This window comes from Perna viridis, chromosome 1, assembly GCF_037379345.1.
Source record: "Perna viridis isolate PV_CMFRI_1.1 ecotype Kerala chromosome 1, ASM3737934v1, whole genome shotgun sequence".
In the NCBI taxonomy this organism is placed as follows: Eukaryota; Metazoa; Mollusca; class Bivalvia; order Mytilida; family Mytilidae; genus Perna; species Perna viridis.
This window is the reverse complement of record NC_142445.1, coordinates 44,856,904-44,877,634: the sequence shown is the minus strand read 5'-3', so window position 1 is coordinate 44,877,634 and position 20,731 is coordinate 44,856,904. Positions and strand designations below refer to the sequence as shown.

The following is a 20,731-nucleotide window of genomic DNA, read 5'->3' as shown; positions in this document are numbered from 1 at the left end:
TTTAAGATATTTCATGACAGACAATAACAATGTACCCATTTTATTTTAAGGATAGGTTTATACATGTATTGTTTATAAGTTGCAGCATGTAATCTCAAGGTATATTCTAACTGGACTTCCCCTGTTATATGGACATTGTATCACAAATCATTCTGGCCTTTCTTCTATGGTTTGTTTGAAGAATGAAATTTTATATAATATAGTTCTTTACACAGTGATGATCATTTTTGTCAGTGTTTTCCTTCTTACCACCACTCATTCCCCTGACAACCCTTTAATCTAGTTTTGAATGATTGCACACTTTGATTTCATATTTATGTTAATATCTACAAGTACATGTATTAGAAAGTGTACAAGTGTTTTGCTCCTAGATACCCCTAAACCAAGTTTTATTTGTGTCACATCTATAGAAAAACTCTTATTTATATTCACATGTGTAGTTCAAGTTTTAGATAAAGGGCATAAACACCCCTTTGTGATTATATAACTGGTGCCAAAAAGGGATTTCTTTGTATTTTTGTGTTCATGTCCTTGGATCAAGTGTAATTTTAAATGTTAAATCTTTTTTTGTGTGTGTGCACTTACCTTATTTATGCACATTTATTTTTATTGAATTATGCTTGAAAGTTAATTCATGAGACTTATTTCCATCACTGAGAGGGCATACCATTAGATGGACATGAAACTGAAAAGTAGGTCATAAAACTAAAGATCTATTTGTCATCAGTGTACTAGGATTTTTCAGAAATTGAGGTTTCCTCAGGAAAAATCCATGTAAAATCAACTTTCCCACAGTCATTGACAGCTTTCTTAACAAAACATATCCTTACAGCATATGAAGTTTTCAACTTGCCACGGGAAAGTGTAACTAATTACCTAACTTTCCCTGACCCAAATTTCACTTGCCCAGGGTAACGGGAAATAGGAATCCTAGAACACTGGTCATTATTTTTGTTCAGCAGAGTATCATTATTTTCCCACTCACAGAAATGTCCATGTTTAATTTTGACACCAGTTTTCTCATTGATGAAATGAGAAATTTATTGATGAAAAACTTATTTTGTTGTTGTAAATTAAATTATCAGTAATTGTAAACAGTTGTTTTGTGGAGAGAGAATGAGTGCCCTTTAATAATTATGGTGTTATACTATCCTTCATTCCAGTTATACATCATACAATAATTCATTTTGGGTAAAATGTTGATCTTAATGGAGGAACACTCACTTCTTTTTCCCATAAATATATTCTAGAAATTACATTCGTTAATGGATAAGAGGACAAGCATATCAAGTTGTTTAGGGCAGCATTTGATTTCTTGTCACAGGGATCATTCTGGAATGATGATCCTATGGGTCAATGAACCTACGTGTTCTGTGTAAGGAAGAAAAAAAGAACACTCAAATTCATTGTTTGCCACAGATTATAATGGATTGTTTATATTTATTTGGCCATTTCTACATGTTAGATTCAATTTCATGTGCTATTTTAAATTTTGATGGAGAATTTGACGCATGTCGAATATCCACGATTCCAATATGATCCTTGTGTTTATATATTAGTTAAAGCTGTGATAGTATATAGATAAACCTGTGATATTGTAGATAGATTGGCAATAAAGGTATAAAACATACATATATTCTGTTTTGTTAGAACCTGCCCCTTGTGCTAGATTTGTCAAGGGTAAGTTCATGAGTGACACATTTACTGTATGATATAATATACATGTTGTGTGACTTATAACCAGTTATAATAAACTGATGTTTCATTATGCTTGGATTAATCATGGTTGTATGCATGCCACATGTACATATTTAAAAACTTGTTTATAGGTTTAAAATCAGAGTGAATGCATTTGTTATCAAAAGTTTCAATAAATTAAAAGTATTGTTACATCTCAAAAGCCTATGAAAATGTGACAGTATTTTGTAAAGACTTTTGCCATTATGAAGTGTGTTAGAAATTTTCTGCATTTGAATTTGAAAAAAATGGTTCCTGTATTCCATGTGTCAATTAACCTGAAGTTTGAAACTAGAAACTGGTATATTTGGTTTTACTGGTTAACTGCATTAAGTTATGGAATCTTGTTAGTGTTGTTTGATTTGTTTTTTATTGATGTGCTCTTTCAATTGATGAAATTTGAAAACATTTCAAGAGAATCTTTTTTGTCAAGCTAATATATGAAAAAGACCAATTGAATTATACTTTGTAAGATATACAGTGCTTCATGCTTCAGTAATGGTTTTAGGTATTGAATTTAGATTGTGGATATACTTGTCTATACTCTCTTTACTTAAACCATTGACATGATTATGATTGATTTCTAAAAGTTGTCAAAAGGTGAAATTTATTTGTCGGGTCGGTCTTTAATCTTTTAAATGTGTTTGTTCAAGCGGAAGGCCTGATGTATTTACAGTATATCAACCAATATCTTCTGTAAATATTACCCTCAGTAAACAATCCTCTTTATTTGATATTTCCCATTTTATATTGTTTACAATGCAAATGTGAAGTTTTACTTTCATTAAATTTTCAAAGACTTGTTTTGTATGTATAAGAATTAAATCAAAATTGTGCATATTAATTACATATTAAGAGTGACATTATCTAGTTAAATATAACCTGAGAAAAATTAATCAATTTCTCACTGATCCATTTTCATTACAAACTCTGGAACTCAGAAGGATATCCTGAAAACAGAAGTATAAATATAAATAATCAATGATTATACTCTAATTAAAAATTGGAAGTAGGAATGCTGATGAAAATTTGAGGGTCTAAAGGAGTGGGTCTCTTTTCAAAGTCAAGTTTAATTTTGATTGGTTGATGGCTTGATTAATTCCATTCGATTATAGTCCATATAAATATTTTACTAAGGTGTCTGTCAAAACCTTTAATTCCATTTTAAGTATGTTTTAATGTTTCTGAATAAATTGAATGTGAACTAAAACATTTTATTCTAGTCAGTATACAATAGGTTATGTAATATAGCAATACTGATGATAAATGGGTTACCTTAGGTTTTTGATAATGCATTTTATCCTTTCATGTCAATCATTATATTTGAGTCACATTCCTGTGTACTTTCAAATTGTTGCACTGTTTGTTTAATGTCACTAAACTTTTGCTTCAATTTGTTTGGCTGGAATCAATGTTTAATTTAGTTGTTTTGCTAATCAATACCTTAGTTATATTTTTTAAAATTAATTTCTATTAGCATTGTCAATGTAAGATCAAACATGATGAATGAATAGAATATTTTACTGGAGATTTTTTTTCTTCATATTTTAGTAAACATATATTGTTGTTATTGTGTCTTAATTTTGCAATATTAAAGAAAAATTAGTGTCTTGAAAATGTATTAGTGCACTCAATTCATTTGGGAATTAACCTAACATGGTTTTTCATTTCATTTCTTTTTTTTGAAAACATTTAATTTTACAAGTCATTGAGTCAATTGAATAAGTCCTTTATTCCCTTCATGCCATTAAGGCTCAATATGAGTGGGTTTAAATGGATGTTTTGAAGGTCTTAAACTGAACAGTTCATGGTATTTTGTCAATAATGATATTTGATAATATGTAAAACTTTCCTTTTCAAGCCTCTTGTAATAAGAGGAATAACTCTAATGTAGTAAATTAGTAAACAATGAATTAATTTGTTAATAGTGGTTGAACATATATTGACAGATTTGTCAAGAATGAAAGAATGAGCAAATTTAAGGTAGATCATGCCAAATATTTTTTGTCAGTAGAAATTTCATATTTTTCTCAAAGATTATATTGGATGACCATTCTTGAAAATTATGTAGGTCTCTGAATAGATTATATAGGAAATTTTCTCTAATCTAATTTGCAAACTATAAAAAATTGGTTTATAGAATTTCTATAAAACTTGTTAAAGACAACTTTTCTCAAATTCTTTCATATTATAAAAAATGTTGAAGATAATTGAATTTTTGATTTTGTTTTAAAAAACAAATTTGAAAATCTGGACATTTTCCTGCACATTATTATCCCTTGAGAATAAATGACTTGTTTGATAATTTAAAGATGATTTTTTTACACAATATCAAACACTGTTTGCTCATTAAATATGAATTTGCAAGAAGATTTGTGTTATAGGTATGTTTTAATAGAAAATTTTCTTGAGGCATATTTTTTTTTAAAGTTTTTTAGGTTATTTTACACTTTTCATTTGGGCAATTTTAAAATCCTAGATATGTCAAATGTGTTGTTAATAGCTTATACAGTATTAATACAATTAACTATCTATGATAACAGTTTACTTTGGTCTTGGATATTTCCCCTTAATTGTCACATACATGTACATTGTATTAAGTACTGGTGGTACTAAATATTCCAGTTTGGTTTACTATGTAAGTACTCTAGGAAAGTCAATGGTTTTCAAAATTGTGGTTGGTTTGTCACTTTGTCTACATATGTACATTCTCTTAATAGATCATGAAGCTCATATTGAAGTATTTAGTAATAATGAATTACTTTATTTACAGAGGTGAGAGAGGTACACCCTAGTGTAGAACCTGAGGTATCCACCATACAGGAAGAGGAGGAACCACCTAAAGGTAGGAGTGTTCTCCTTTGATATAACCAATCACTCCTCTGGATATAGAATTTATACCTTAGAAGATGTGAACAACATTGATTTGTCTTTTTCTTTCATGTTCACTGTAGGTGTCCAATATTTACAAGAAATATTTTTGTGCTACATCACTGGTACATACATGTAGCTTTGATGCTCTAATTGTAAGACCAGGTAGTGATGGTAGCAGTGTTATACAAATTTAAAAAAAAAACATAACAACAGTGGAATTCGTATTTTTAGAATTGTTTTTTGTACATTGATTAATGTTTTATATGGTATATACATGTAGTGATAGGGGTGTATGTCGTTCCATCAGTTATGCAGAGTGGTGCCCATCTCTTATCCATCTGTCACTCCTTCTACCTTACAGAATGGAATTTAATGAAACTTTCACAGGATCTTCATTTACATATTCCCATTGGTCAACTCCCTGATTTACATATTCCCATTGGTCAACTCCCTGTTTTTGATTTTGATCCAAATCAGTTTGGAGGTCAGAAGATTCATGTTATCAAATGGGGGAGAAAGGATATTTAGTTAGGGAGCATTTGCTTAAAGTTTCTCTATTCTAAAAGATAATTTGAATGATATTTTGGCTGCTAGTATGGGATAATATACCAAGTATTGCAGTTATTTGGGAAAATAAAGAATTGATAAGTTAAGTTTAGATTTTGAGGTGTTTTATTGATTCTATTTAAACAATAAATTGTATATGAACAATTGCAGAGGAAGAAGCAGTATTTACAGGTATATTTTTTTCATGATGATGAACATAGTTGCATATGTATTGTACGTGTTATGTTATATGATTCTCTGTATCAAAAGGCAATGTAACATTTAAATGAAATATGAAGCAATTTGTTAACTGAGTAGCTACTTGTGAACTAAAAACTAAATACTAGCAGGGAGTTTTTGTTTTGATTTGTTGAACAAAGATGTTAACACTATCACATGTTTTTGATCGTAAAACAATGCTTCCTGAGTAGAATAAGCTCAACAGAATCTAAATTCTTGCTTAGAATACAACCTTGCTACACTGAAGAATAGTGCCTTGCTATAGTATATCACTGGTGTCTGATATAGAGAATAGTTGTGTTTAACATGGCTGTTGGATGTGTTTCATTGATGTATTTAGTATTGTTTCTATTACTTGGGGAAATGGAAGTCTTTTATTATTAATTATAGTGGTTGGATTGTATTGTTTTACTAACATTATCCTTCCGTTGTATTTAAATAGATAATTTAGAAGTCTTAATATTATGAAGTTCAAGGTCATTTATTTTGGAGAAAACAAACTACAGTATAGTAAAATACAACATGTACAATCAGTGTTGGAATTTATAAGGCAACATTTGTAGTTTTAGTTTTAGACATATTTTAGCATAAACATGAAGTTAAAACTTCATTTTGAAAGCTTACCTTTTCATTCTGGAATCATTACTAACAGAGAGGAATGATACATGAATTGTGAAGCCATAAATAACATTGATTGATTGATTGATTGTTGGGGTTTAATGTCTGAGCAGCAATATTTGAGCTATATTCAGATGAATATAAATAACAGAAGAGTAGTATTTTCCTAAGGTATAAAGTATTAGAGAAGTACGTGAAAATTCAAGACCTGCAGGTTGAAATTTGTGTAGCTCATATAACACTATAGGACATTTACTTTTTTAACTTTTCAGAGGGTGAATGGAAAGTGTTGTTGACTACAGGACCTCAGGAGGATATGTCCACATTGAACCGTGTTTTACTGTATGTGTATGGTACTAATAATGTGGCTGGTCCTATGGTTCTAGGAAGTGGTACTGAGGGAAAATTCCAAGCAGGTGCTACAGATGAATTTAAGGTACCAGTATAGTATGATATAATGATATTATAGGGTTATTGCATGAATACTGGTGAATATTGTCCAGAGCAGAATATTATATTGCACGAGCTTGCAAGTGCAATATAATATTCTGCTCGGGACAATATTCACCAGTATTCATGCAATAACCCTTTTATTATATAGTAATAAATATTTCAGTTAACATTATACTAATTTGTTGGATATAATGCATTTGACAACGTTGTATGTGTTTTATTTGCACTAGTTCAAATATGATGCATAATAAATATATGAACTAGGATGTTAATGTAGGAGGCAGTCTAGGAGTTAAAGCTTGCACATTCCATTTCTGTGTACTGTAGGTTAATGTAGGAGGCAGTCTAGGGGTTAAAGCTTGCACATTCCATTTCTGTGTACTGTAGGTTAATGTAGGAGGCAGTCTAGGGTTAAAGCTTGCACATTCCATATCTGTGTACTGTAGGTTAATGTAGTAGACAGTCTAGGGGTTACAACTTGCCCATTTCATCTCTTTGTGTTGTAGGTGAATGTAGGAAGCAGTCTAGGGGTTATAGATCGCTTATTTCATCTCTTCATATTGCAGGTGAATGTAGGAAGCAGTCTAGGGGTTACAGATTGCCGATTTCTTCCCTTGTACTGTAGGTGAATATTGGAGGCAGTCTATGTGTTATAGCTTGCCCATTTTGTCTCTTTGTGTTATAGATTAATGTAGGAGGCAGTCTAGGGGTTAAAGCTTGCCTATTTCATCTCTTCGTATTGTAGGTGAATGTAGGAAGCAGTCTAGGGGTTACAGATTGCCCATTTCATCTCTTCGTATTGTAGGTTAATGTAGGAGGTAGTCTGTGTGTTATAGCTTGCCCATTTTATCTTTTTGTAGGTTAATGTAGGAAGCAGTCTGTGTGTTATAGCTTGCCCATTTTATCTTGTTGTAGGTTAATGTAGGAAGCAGTCTGTGCGTTATACGTTGCCCATTTTATCTTTTTGTAGGTGAATGTAGGAAGCAGTCTGTGTATTACAGCTTGCCCATTTTATCTTGTTGTTGGTTAATGTAGGAAGCAGTCTGTGAGTTATAGTTTGCCCATTTTATCTTGTTGTAGGTTAATGTAGGAAGCAGTCTGTGTATTACAGCTTGCCCATTTTATCTTGTTGTAGGTTAATGTAGGAAGCAGTCTGTGTGTTATAGCTTGCCCATTTTATCTTGTTGTTGGTTAATGTAGGAAGCAGTCTGTGAGTTATAGTTTGCCCATTTTATCTTGTTGTAGGTTAATGTAGGAAGCAGTCTAGGTGATATCTATAAGATCAGGATTGGACATGATGAGGAGAAGGATAACAGTGGATGGTTCTTAGAAAAGGTTAGGTTTACCTATTTCAGTAGAAAGGGAAAATGAGTATAATGTATTCATATCCTAGCAAAAAAAAATATTAATGTATGTATACATTAGAAATCTTAAAGATTTTCTCTCATTTATTACCAGAAAAAAACAAATGCAAAGACTTAGAATCAGTCAGAGCATTCTACTCACAAATGTAACCATGAATGATATAAAATTTCAAAATTGATTCGTGGTATAGAGAATATAACATACTTTAATGTAAAATGAATATTTCATTCATGATTAAGTATTGAATTTCATGTTTTAATAGAAACTAAGAAGCAGTGACAGGTGAACCCATGATCAGTAAAAAAAATATAGTAAATATAAACTGACAGAATTTTATAGACAATCAGCAAAAAAAAATCATTGTTCATTTATACAGACATTTTTTTTTTATACATACTTACAAAACTTTACTCTCCTGATTTAATGTATGTTTGTTTTTAACAATTTCAGTTGATAGTGCAGGATCTAATGATCAGCAGTAAAAATGCTGATTTACCAGTGAAGAGATGGATGTCTAGACAGCAGGATGATAGTGATGTATGGAGAGAAATACCAGTCTCATTCTCTGATAAACCTTTACTTCCAGGTAATGAATTTTCCTTCACTAGAAAGAAAAAATGAATTAGAAGAGGTGTTGTTACTGGTACATGTATAAGTTATTGGCCTCACCACATGTAAGCCATAAACTATTGATCTCATGACATGTATAAGCTATTGACCTCACCACATGTAAGCCATAAGCTATTGATCTCACCGCATGTGTAAGCTATTGATCTCACTGCATGTATAAGCTTTTGATTTCACCATTGGAATCATTGGAATCACCTTGTCAATCCATCTGAATTTTGTGGCAATTATCTCAGCTCCCAATGGATGGATTGATTTCAAATTTGGTGTGTGGCTCTATATAGGGCATAGGTTAGTAATGATTTTGGTTGCTGTCAAATATCAACTTCCAGTACAAGTGGAGATATACCTAGCACAAGAATGTTTGCAATTTCATTTCATGCTCTTAATGTTGTTTTCAGTGGTAATATACAATATAGAGGTCTACACAGGAAAACAGCAGACATCACCTTGTAGTGCCAAAGTATACATACTGTTAGCTGGTACCAAAGGAGATTCAGGGAAGAGAAGATTGTACCAATCAGCAGCCAAAACTTCAGCATTTAGTCTTGGAAATGTAGGTGTTGTTTGTGTAATGGGTTTTAACATGAAGTCTGAGGTATCTAACAGGGCATGATCTAGAAGGAGAAATGAGCAAAAACTTCTCCTTGTTTGTGCTCACTTCTCCCTTTTGTCATTGACAGGGAGAAGTTTTTGTAATAGATTACATAGACAAAAATGTCAGTATTGTTATTTTTCAAATAGAATTGACCAAAACTTCTTGTTATTGATAGCTAGATTAAGCCCTGATCTAATGATTTTTTTTGTTCATGTAAATCTAAATTCTAACCTTAAATACTGTAATGGTGGTTTTAACTCAGCATTGACCTTTCCAAAATTGAATAGTCAAGGTATTTACTTAATGTGTGCAGAAAACTTATATTTTGAATAAACAGGAATAAATAATAAAGATATTAAGAATTCTTAATAACATTTTATTTACATATTTTAACATTTTTAGAAGGATATGTTTAAGTTGGAAGCTGTTTCCTTAGAAGATCTGGAAGAAATTACAATAAGCCATGATGGTAAAGGAGATTATCCTGAACTTCATTTGGAGAAAATCATCATCAGTGATAAACAGAACCAGTATTACTTCCCATGTAACAGGCAAGTTTATTACTTCTCATGTAACAGGCAAGTTTATTACTTCTCATGTAACAAGTAAGCTCAATTACCTCCACCACAACAGGCAAGCTTTGTTAGGTAATAGGTGAATAATTATGGGATTTTTCATTAAAGTTTTGTCTGCTTTATTGTACTGTCCATTTAGTAATTTAAAATAAGAACATACAACTTAATTAATAATTTTATATAGCATAAATGCAGTATGTACCTTAGGGTAATGTTTTTTTTCAAAATCTTTGCCTTTCAGGTGTTTGTCTAAAGATGATCATGAAATAAGTTTGAAACCTCAGCCTATGCCAAAAGAGTCCAGTAAGTAGTCAAACCTCTGTTATACTTTGTGTTGATTTGAAGAAATGAATATTGTATTATTCAAGGGGTATTTATTTTCCCTATTTTAGTGGTGGACCAAAATCATAATTTCTAATGCAATGAACCATCTCATATTTTTAAAATTAAAAAAAAAATAAATACATCTGAGCATGATCATATGACAGAATCTACTTAAACCAACAACAATGAAATAGGTTGACAGTGAATAACCATTCTAACTACACACATGTAATGGTTCTCTGTGAGGAAGTTCTATACACAATTCTGATCACCATAAATAAAATTTCAATGCACAGTTGTTCAGATGCAAAGTTTAATGGCAAAAGTCAACTAAATCATTATATTTCTTCATCTTTTAAGTTAAGCTGTGCTAGTATTTAAGTTAAGCTGTGCTAGTATTTAAGTTAAGCTGTGCTAGTATTTAAGTTAAGCTGTGCTAGTATTTAAGTTAAGCTGTGCTAGTATTTAAGCACAACATTTATTATAGACGTTATTTTCTTCAGAGGGTGAATACAAGTTATCAGTCCAGACAGCTGATGATTCTTTGCCTGCCCATGGAGGCTCTGTTACATTTGTATTGTATGGGACGGAGGGTAGGAGTGAAGAGATCAAACTACATTCACCTAACTCTACTGCTAGTCTCTTTGAACCAGGCAATGTTGACAAATTTGAGGTTAGTCTAGAAGATATGTTGTACATGTAATCATTTTCAAGATTATCTTCTGATAGGTAATTGAGCCAGAGAGAAATATGTTGAAATAAACTTATTGTATTGTAACAGGTATGGCTAGTGGTCTGTTGTATACTGTAGGCATATGGATGTAGAACAAATGAACTAAAAATAAACGATTAATTTATTACAATAAATGTGTGTTCTATTCAGCAGGATATATAACAGAATGATGTTGACTTTAAGAGATAGCAGTTTCTGTGTCTTTAATAAAATGTACGCCTTGTGTGACTTGTTATGCTGCCCTCATCCTAGTCCAAATGTAATACTAATGGTATTCACCAACTAAAATTAATAGTTCCTAGTTCCTTTTCCACATCAAACGATCCTTAAAAATGTTAACCATTTGCCCTAAAGTCCCTCCGTATTTCTTATCCACCATAAATAATGCTTGTATTTCACCCATTTCAAAGTCAGGTTCCCATAAATTCCTCCAGTGGTGCTTCTATATTGGTGGAAAAAATCGTATGATATTGTAAAACGCAGTAAACGTCAAACGACACTATCGGTGTGGTGGGAGATCGCATTAATGATGGTTTCTTGCAGCATTAAGTCCTTCCCATGGCTGTTTCCTTATATTTCAAATGATGTTGATGACACTGCAGCCAAATGCAATCTGCCATGTTTGACGAACTTGCTCCATATTTATATCTTCAAAATTATTCATACGCTGGCTCATGATAATGATTACATGTCAGCAAACTAAGGAGCCTTGGCTCATGTTATGTCCCTAATGTTATTTTATAGTTGTGTAAAGATCCCTGTGGTTCTCTTCCATGAACTCGTTCTTTTTCTATAAAACTCAAATTAATCGCCAGCATTTCCATTGACGCTGTTGCTATGTGAAGTGGTAAAATACGTCACTACAAATAGGCCAGCAGGTCCGGGTGTCAAAAGAATAAGTCTGCAGCAGTGTTAAGCTTGTCGTAAAAGGCGACTAAATAGTGTTCAGAACCCTAGCCGGGGGCAAGGGTGCTCTGCCCACAGAGCAACTGGGTTGTGTGCCCCAGGTGGTGGAATGGGGTACCCCTGGCGTGTTACATGCCGGGGTTGTCGGGCTATAATACGGAAAACCTGGCTGCAAACCACAGTGGTGCACCGGGTTGGGAAAGATGCCATGTTCCTTGCACATTAAAAATCCCTACTGTGGTATACTCCCGGAGTAGGAACCATAGGGCTCCACCACAGGAGGCTAAATTGCCCGACCCTACTCACCTCTCCCTTTTGCCAGTGGCAATCAAAATTTCTCGACCCCATTGTCCTTGTGTTCCGTCCCATTTTTTATTTCATCATCATTTTATGTTCATTTTATCATCCACTTCATGTTTATCGCCTGAATATAGCTGAAATATTGCTGCTCGGGGATTAAACGCCAACAAACAAACAAGCAAACAAATAGTCCATGGTCCCAAATATCTATAGGTTTGAAATATCGGAATAAATATCAAAACTGCTATCAATCTAGGAGTCAACATTTACATTAAACAATATCAAGATCAACATATAACTTAAACCTAGCTTGAAACCTTATGAAATGCCATCCCCAAAACCCGGAAGTGAAAGTAAACGTAAATGACGTCACTCATAAAGATTGAAGACGGTGTCATGCTGCTTGGTTAAAAATATACCATAATAATCAATATTTGACGTGTGGATAATAAATCAAACTTGTCAATACTCTTCCAAGGTAATGTTTTTTTTTTTCACATGCATTATGACTCTTCTTAACACGGAATCCAAAAAAATATAGTTACATCACAAATAGTGTTTTTTGGACATGTGCTTGAAGCATGTAGAATGAACTTGATTCATCCCAAAATTTAAGATTATATCGTCACGTTTACAGTAACAAGGAGACCTCATGTATATTACAGTATGAATCACAATATCATTGTATAATAGTATACCCAATCTCAGTGTAGTGTATTATAGATTTTGCAAGACTGCAAATATTTAGTTAATGTCAGTCACTTTGTTGGTATTCAGGAGATTAGTTTCTGTAACTCATATTAAGAAAGAGTTGATTAGGACATGGGTCTAGTAACCATTGCTACTATTTTGTAAACTGATAGTGAAATTTTAAAAGTGATTAAGTTAAAAAGGATCTGTTGATTATAACTTCACAACAAATTTTTAGGAAACAAATCTTTGAAAAATACTGTGTGATGTTTGTTTAAAGGGTATCTCTGAACACAGTAATATTTTGATGACCATGAAATTACTCACCCTTTATTTCATGTATGCAGTGTTCCCAATAGTTTCAGTTTTGTACTCACAGAATGATCAAGAAGATCAGAAAATATATATGTAGGTTCACATTACAGCATAAAAAGTTGACATTATATAAATTTCTGCATAATGCGAATGAATTTTAATTACAAGGAAAACTGGTTTTCACTTTGTCTCCTGCCCCTATGTGGAAGAGGACATAGAAATTTCGGTGTCCATGTGTGTGTGTGTGCATGTGTGTGCCCATCTATTGTGTCACACCTGTGGATGCAACTCCTTAGACACAAATTTTATAGGAGTTATGTATAATTTGTACATGCTATATTATAGGAACTCTTTGTGGGCACAACTTTGGATACCACTCAGCGGATTGTTGTAGGATTGTTAGTCACCATATGTTGTTAATCATAGTATGCTGCCATTTTTATTTGACAAATTTTCAAGAGTTATGGGGCATTTGCACTTCCAAATTCTTTTGTGGTGGTGAGAGATATCTTGTAAAAATATTAGCCAAAATCACAAAGTCACACATCTTCAGAGGACTTAAGTTGTATTTTTTAATGGTTTTGTTCAGATAATAACAGTATCAGACACCAATGAACAGGTTTGTCTGGTTATAAACTAAAAATTCAAAACATGCATGTATGAGTCTATCTTTATTATGTTGTGTGGAAATGTTTTTTAGGATTTTATTTATTGACAGTGTTTTTTTTAATATATTAAACCTAATAAATGATACAAGAAAAACTATGAATGACAAAGCATGACTGCATGTTAATAAAGCATGTCTTTAATATATAGATTGTTTCAGTGAACATTTTTTTTTTATTAAAAGGTCATGCTTGGATTTGGTATGGACAGCACTGACATACTTTTTATTTTTTATGCACTTTTGAATTCTTTTTCCTATTTTATGGCAATTCATTGCGTTTTCTTCAAGATGAATTTTTTTACTGATCTATATTTTGTTACAGTTATGTACATACATATACAAAGTCAGTTATGTCTCTTTCATCAAAAAATTTTAATTATGATCTCCAACAAGTGTACACTTATTTTACCAATTTTATGTATATGATGAATTCTTGAGTTCTGTTATAATGTTAGTTATATGATCAGTTTTGATTTCTGCACACCTCTTCTCTTTAATGACAAAGGAATGGTTTTATGTAGTAAAAAGAAAGAGAAAAAGTTTGTCAAATTTTCAGTGAACAGTTGGTTGAGATTTTAAATTCATCATGATTGAAATATAGAGTAAATAATTCATGACTCCAAGCTACATTATCATGTATTTTTTTCATATGTAGATAACTGCTGGGGAATTAGGGGATCTGTATAAAATCAGACTCACAAAACAGGACACAGTTCAGTGGGAAGGATGGCATTTGTTAGAGGTAAGTAGTACCATGTTTTTTTTAATTGATTCCTGTAATTGAATTTATTTTGGAGAATGATGGTTTCCAAATATTTTTGCCAGTATATAAGTTTGTGTTATGTTGAAAGTAACCGTATGAGTAACTCTAAATGTGCATATTTGGGGGTACTTATTTTCAGGAATAATAACTGATTGCAAATTCATGGAAATATATACCACGAATTTATGTACAATTGTAGTATCATGATTGAAAAAGCTTTTTTCTCAAAGAAGTGATTAGGATATTATGATAAAACATAAAGGTAGGATTTGAAATTAATTAGTTTCATTTCTTATTTAAACTCATTGATGCTACTATCACTAAATGATTTTGGCTGTTCCGGATTCTTTCTTTGTTTAAATTTATCTGCAACTTCATATCCTTTTTCCATTGTACTTACTTTCTATCTCAGGGTTCTGTCATGATACTTAAAACAATTTTGTTTTGGCTTAAGAACTACTGTTATTCTGTTTTGGTATTGTGAGACATTTTGTTGTAAAATTACTTAAATGATATGACAGTTAAATGCAGAATGTGTATGTGGAAACTATACTTATATGTGCCATACTCATATTTAAGTGAGTTTGCAGCACAACTTAAAGTGTGTGTCAATGGTATGAGTGGTTATAACTTTTATTTTCACAAAATTATCCTATTTGTTTTGTAGATTTATGATTCAGATTTGTTTTGCTTTTCATTGGTTTCTTTGATAAATTCATTATGGAAGAAAACAAAACCAATTTAAACAAGAAGAGGCTGAGCATTTTAATGGAAATATAAACTGTGTAATAGTATTATTAAATTTATTTAAATCACTCTCATATTATTATATAATAAAATCGTCATTGATGAGAAATAATTGAATTTAACAAAGCTAAAAGTGACATAAATTGTAAGTATGTTTTGACCTTAGGTAACTATGCAAGATACTGGATCAGAGGAGGTGTATACCTTTCATTGTGACAGATGGTTGTCCAGAGACAAGGAGGACTTTGATGTTGTCCGTGAATTCCCTATCAGTGGTAAATCAGGCTCTACACCTAAAGGTAAAGGTCATTTTTATATCTGTCAATGCACAGTGGTAAAAATTCCAGATTCTCTATTAATTGGTTTTCTGCTTAAATTGAAACATTTTATCAGTGTTCTCATAATAATATGTATATTCTTTAATCTAAAAGATCTGGAATTGTATATTTTTTTGCATCACCAGTGGTAAAAGCAGGTCTAGATTTTCATATTTCTGCATAAAGACTGCACCTGTTTAGAAACTTTAATTTCCTTGTAATAGTTTACGATTAAATCCCCATTCAACTAGTGGTTAGTATATTTGAATCACCTTACCCGTCCATCCTTCAGAATTTTGTCACAATTATCTGTACTGTCAGTGAATGGATGAGTTTTCAAATTTGTATGTGGCTTAGATAGATTGGGCTTAAATTGTAAGCGAATTTGGTTGCTGACTGACCAATTTCAACTTTCTGTTATGTCGGATTCCTGTATGAGTAGGGGTATATCTAGTTTGACAATGCATGTAACTTCACACTAATATCTGTTTTGCAGTGAAAACCTATGAAGTAAATATCTATACTGGCAATAATTGGGGTGCTGAAACAGATGCTAGTTTATTTATCAATATATTTGGTGCTGTTGGTGACACAGGGAAAAGGCTTCTGTATCATTCTAAAAATAACTCACAAAAATTCCAAAGAGGACAAAAAGACTTGTTTGAAATAGAATCAGTGTCACTAGAAAGTTTGACCCACGTTGAGATAGGTCATGATAGAAAGGGTCATGGTGCTGGAATATTCCTTGATAAAGTGGTGATTTCTGAGAAAGATGATACAACGAAAGAATTTGTGTTTCCTTGTGGTACTTGGCTAGATGATAGAGAGGGTGATGGCAAAACATGGAGGACTCTTCCTGTCTTAGGTTTGTTATTATATGTTTAATGGGTTCATAATCTTATAATTTAATTGTATCTGAAATTTGGTCTCCAAGTCAAGAAGTGTTCTTTTTTAGTAATTATATATTGTCTAGCTCTTATGATAACTTTATACTGAGTCTGTTTATATCATTGTAGATATTGTTGACACTAAAATGAGTAAACCTAAGATAGAATCCAGTAAAACTCCAGGTAAAATTATTATTGCATATTGGACAACTTCTATGTTTTTTTTGTTTGTTTTAAACACTTTATTATTATTGTAAATACTGATTTGATTAGGAAATATGGTAGTACAATATATGCCAAGTTCAGGGTAAATAAGATTTATGCTATTTCATTCATGCATAAGTAAGTATAAATGTACGTTAACTACTTATATTGAAAGTCTAAATGTCTACTTTCAAAGATGTCAAATTTGTTGTATATGTATAAATTGTCTTTAGCAAATCACAAGTGATATTTGTCTAAATGAATATCAAGTTTTATCCACAAGGAATTTCTGTAAGATTAGGAAATATTTCTACATTTTACATTATTTTTTCAGGTAAATGGAAGAATGTTCAGGTATCTGTAAAGACAAGTGATATGGACAATGCTGGAACACAGGCAGAGGTGTACATTACAGCATATGGTACCAAGGGACAGTCAGACAAACTCTCTCTGTCATCAGCTAACAATACTCAAGTGTTTGATAAGGGTGCTGAATCAGAAGTTAATGTAAGTATTATTTGTAGTACACACTAAGTTGGTGTTTAGATTATTCAAAGTTAAAATGTTTTGTCTATTGAACATGTCCATTGTGATGTTGATATTGGCTGAAATTATAACAGGAGAATGAAGTCTCTGTAGTCTCGAAACATTGTTTGCCGTCTTGTAATTCCATTGCCACACAACTTGTTTCATTAAGATATTTACTATTTTACATCATACCTTGTACTGTGTAAACATTATTGTGCTTAAACAACAAAATATAATTTAAAAAAAAATAGAAGGAATGCATTCTTGCTGTCCTATGTTCATAGTTATATACAACCATAAATCTCTTTATACAATAGTCTGCTTCATTCTATTGCTTTTTAGTTTTATTATAGAATATTAATTGTAAGAAAGTGAAGGTTCACTTGCATTGTTTTTTTCTGTACATAGCATCAAAATTGGTTAAATTGAAGGAAAAAAAATTGATGTTCCATACCAGTATATAGTGTATGGAATTATGTATTTATTATCACATGTTAGACTATCCACCTTCATTTTTTTTTACTTTAGGTTTCTTTTGGGGACATAGGTGAATTGATAAAGATCCGATTGGAACATGACAATACTGGTACTTCACCTGCCTGGCATGTTGATTGGGTAAGATACTAAGAAGAAATTCTACAGGCTCAAATAAAAAATATTGTGTCAACATAAGAATGTGAAAATGTTTGAAACATATTTATACCCCTAACTTTCAAAATATCAATTTAGTGAGCATTGCTCATATTTTTTCTAGTTATAATTTGTTTGGATTTTTTTTTGTTTTTTGAAAAATGTGTTTTTATACAATCTTTGGAATTTCTAAAATAGCTCCCAACACAGAACTTAACTGTGCTAAAAATGATACTTTATCAAAAGTCTTATTTTAAGAAGTGATCAACTGGTTGAAATACACAGGCATGATGTTCACTTATGTTAACACTCTTGTAATTATCTTTTTTCCAGTTGAAGTTAACAGCCAGTGATAATGATGAACTTATGGTCTATATCAACAAGTGGTTTGCTGTAGATGAAGATGATGGACAGATACTCAGGGAATTCTCAGTTGTCAATGCAGATACTGTGCCTCAACCATGTAAGTGACACTATAATTTCTGAAGAAAAATTCTGCCTTAAGAGATTGCATTTTTATCTCTTTTTCATTAAAAGATTTTGAAAAAATATGTGTAGGTATTCAAGCTATAAAAATGATGTAATCAAATCCTGAAAGCTTCCAGTTGAGTGTCAGTATCAATGGAAAGCAAAGACATCTACCATATCTCTGTTTTACTGTCTAAATTCAGAAATTAATGTCTGCATTAATGATTTGGACTTTAAATAGCTGCAGTTTTAAGAAAAATCCTGCATTAGTAAATTTATAATTCCATAATGTGGGCTTTAATCATTGCCTTATTAAGTGTCAGTTTCTGTAAGAATCAGGCAGTGGGTGAAACAAGGTATGGAAAAATCCACCATTTCTAAAGTTTGATTTGGCTACTTGTACCATAAGAATCAAGGAAAATTTTCATGATTTTTCATATCACTTTGGTAAATTGAGTTATAATACTAAAATTATAATTTCAAAGGAATATAATTCTGTCAAAATCCTCATTTTTCTAATATTCTGTTGAAAAATTTCTAAGCAAATCCAGTGATGCAGAGATCAATCAATGGTCTTTTCCAATCCTTGAGTTAAATTTTTATTGTCAGATTGGTGGGGTTTTGACATGCCTGATTCTGTTTTTCCATTTTGTCTGATTCTTACAAAAACTTACACTTAAGTCAGTAGTACTTTGAGAAATATTGAAAACATCACAATAATTTCTGGATTTAAAGTAGCTTATTCATATTTGTTGTATTTTCAGCCTGTCAATACATCATCATAGTAGAGACAGGAAACAAGACAAATGCCTCAGCTACTAAAGGTGTTGTTTATGTCAATATTGTTGGTAACCATGGTGATACTGGACTGAGAAGGTTAAAGAAGTCATTGACTTCTAACCCAGAACCATTGAAACCCGGTCAAGAAGATGTTTTCATGGTTGAAGGAATATCAGTGGGCAAATTAGAGAAAATACAAGTCAGATATGAAGGAAAGGGTGTAGGTAAGTCATTCACAGTAGTGTTAAATTTTGGATGCTTTTCCGTGTCATTATGATAAGTACTTAATTGCAGGAGCTGACAGAATAAATTAACATGTACAACCAACTTTCAGATTGGGCATAAACTTGGAAATGATTACATGTATCTAAAATTAAACTAATTAGGACTTAATTTATATCCTTTTATTTTAAATTACTGTAGATGTGAAGCTAAGGCATGAAAATTGTTTAAAATGTTTTAGTACAAGATAGAAAAAAATACAGAATCTTGTGTGACTGACTATATTGTTTTGATTTCAGAGGAATGGTTTGTTGATAGGATCAGTGTGTTTGATAAAGTATCAGCTATTTACAAGTCTGTCTTCAACTGCTACACATTTCTTAAGTCAGAAAGTGATAAGCTGTCTATCAATAAAGAATTTGACTTAACAGGTATGTCACATGTAAGATAGATGAAGCTGTCTATCAATAACGAATTTGACTCAACAGGTATGTCACATGGAAGGTAGATGTAGCTGTCTATCAATAAAGAATTTGACTTAACAAGTTTGTCACATGTAAGATGATGCACCACACTTCTGTTTTTATTTATTTTCTATCAGTTTGATTGTACTATAAAGTGAAGTATCAGCTGGAATCAAATGAAAGAAAATTGTGTTTCCTCCATTAATAAATGAAATTTATTGTCATAAACTATAGACAAGAACATGTTTTTTTAACAGTCAACTGTCATTTCACAGGTTCAAATTATGACTTCCAAGGTCTGAGACCCTCAGTTTATGATGTAGGACCATTGAAATTTCATTTACCCAGGTCCTGGATCTTCCATACTTGACATTTACTTTCATTTAGGAACTTACACTTAGTTTTGATGGACCTTCCAGTTAGGATATATGAAATTGCAGAACATTTAATTATTGAAACTAAAGCCCCCTGCATCTTGTTTCATAGAACATGCTGGAAAAGCAGCTGTATGTCAACATGGATAAGATTAGTCTTTTTCCATTTCTGTGAAGTAGTTTTGCAAAATTTAAAATTCATTTAAATTCTATGCCAAGGGAAAAGATACTTTTTATATTTGAATTGTTATATGGAAGAGTAATCAAGGGAATCAAGATTCTATCGGAAATCAAAAGAATGTAATCCTGGGACAAACACCTGGAAAATAGACACAAACAACAAAGATTGTAGAATAACCAAAACAAAAAAATACATACAAAGTACTAAAGGGACAAAAATGGGCAACTTAGACTCTGCTTAAAACTGGGAGCATGGACCAGGTGCACTGGTAGGGTTTCTTATATTTATATTCATTTCTTAGGGGGATATCTGATTGCTATTGTTGTTAATGATAAGTATTTTCTTATAGGGATAATTCCAGTTTCTTGTCCAACCAAGATTGTACAGAGTGTATACAAGGAGGTTAGACCTCAGGTGTCTAAGGGTAACTGGTCTGTATGGGTCCATTGTGGTCCAGACAGTAATGGTGGTACTAAGGATGATGTATATATGGTGGTGTATGGACTAAAAGGACAGTCTAAACTGTTCCATCTCAATGATAAAATGGAACTCAATCAAAGATCAATCGTCAAAACTGATGTAAGTTAGGACAAAATAT

The 20,731-nt window shown here is 31.9% G+C and overlaps 1 protein-coding gene across 11 annotated transcripts in view; it reads left to right on the top strand.

Moving 5' to 3' along the window:
- Positions 1–20,731, top strand: part of LOC148628941 (uncharacterized) — a 69,244-nt gene that overhangs the window by 24,138 nt on the left and 24,375 nt on the right. For 5 of the 11 annotated variants that reach the window (XM_088541256.1, XM_088541209.1, XM_088541234.1 and 2 more), the window contains 21 exons: positions 1,651–1,680; positions 4,511–4,582; positions 5,329–5,349; positions 6,288–6,451; positions 7,714–7,803; positions 8,284–8,419; positions 8,862–9,016; positions 9,461–9,609; positions 9,875–9,936; positions 10,461–10,630; positions 13,491–13,520; positions 14,224–14,310; positions 15,245–15,377; positions 15,892–16,260; positions 16,412–16,465; positions 16,821–16,993; positions 17,543–17,629; positions 17,978–18,107; positions 18,877–19,116; positions 19,414–19,545; positions 20,483–20,712. In XM_088541256.1, coding sequence (XP_088397382.1) covers positions 1,651–1,680; positions 4,511–4,582; positions 5,329–5,349; positions 6,288–6,451; positions 7,714–7,803; positions 8,284–8,419; positions 8,862–9,016; positions 9,461–9,609; positions 9,875–9,936; positions 10,461–10,630; positions 13,491–13,520; positions 14,224–14,310; positions 15,245–15,377; positions 15,892–16,260; positions 16,412–16,465; positions 16,821–16,993; positions 17,543–17,629; positions 17,978–18,107; positions 18,877–19,116; positions 19,414–19,545; positions 20,483–20,712 — 2,714 coding nt within the window. The remainder of the gene's footprint in view (positions 1–1,650; positions 1,681–4,510; positions 4,583–5,328; positions 5,350–6,287; positions 6,452–7,713; positions 7,804–8,283; positions 8,420–8,861; positions 9,017–9,460; positions 9,610–9,874; positions 9,937–10,460; positions 10,631–13,490; positions 13,521–14,223; positions 14,311–15,244; positions 15,378–15,891; positions 16,261–16,411; positions 16,466–16,820; positions 16,994–17,542; positions 17,630–17,977; positions 18,108–18,876; positions 19,117–19,413; positions 19,546–20,482; positions 20,713–20,731) is intronic. The other 6 variants (XM_088541243.1, XM_088541211.1, XM_088541263.1 and 3 more) reach the window with 4 other exon arrangements.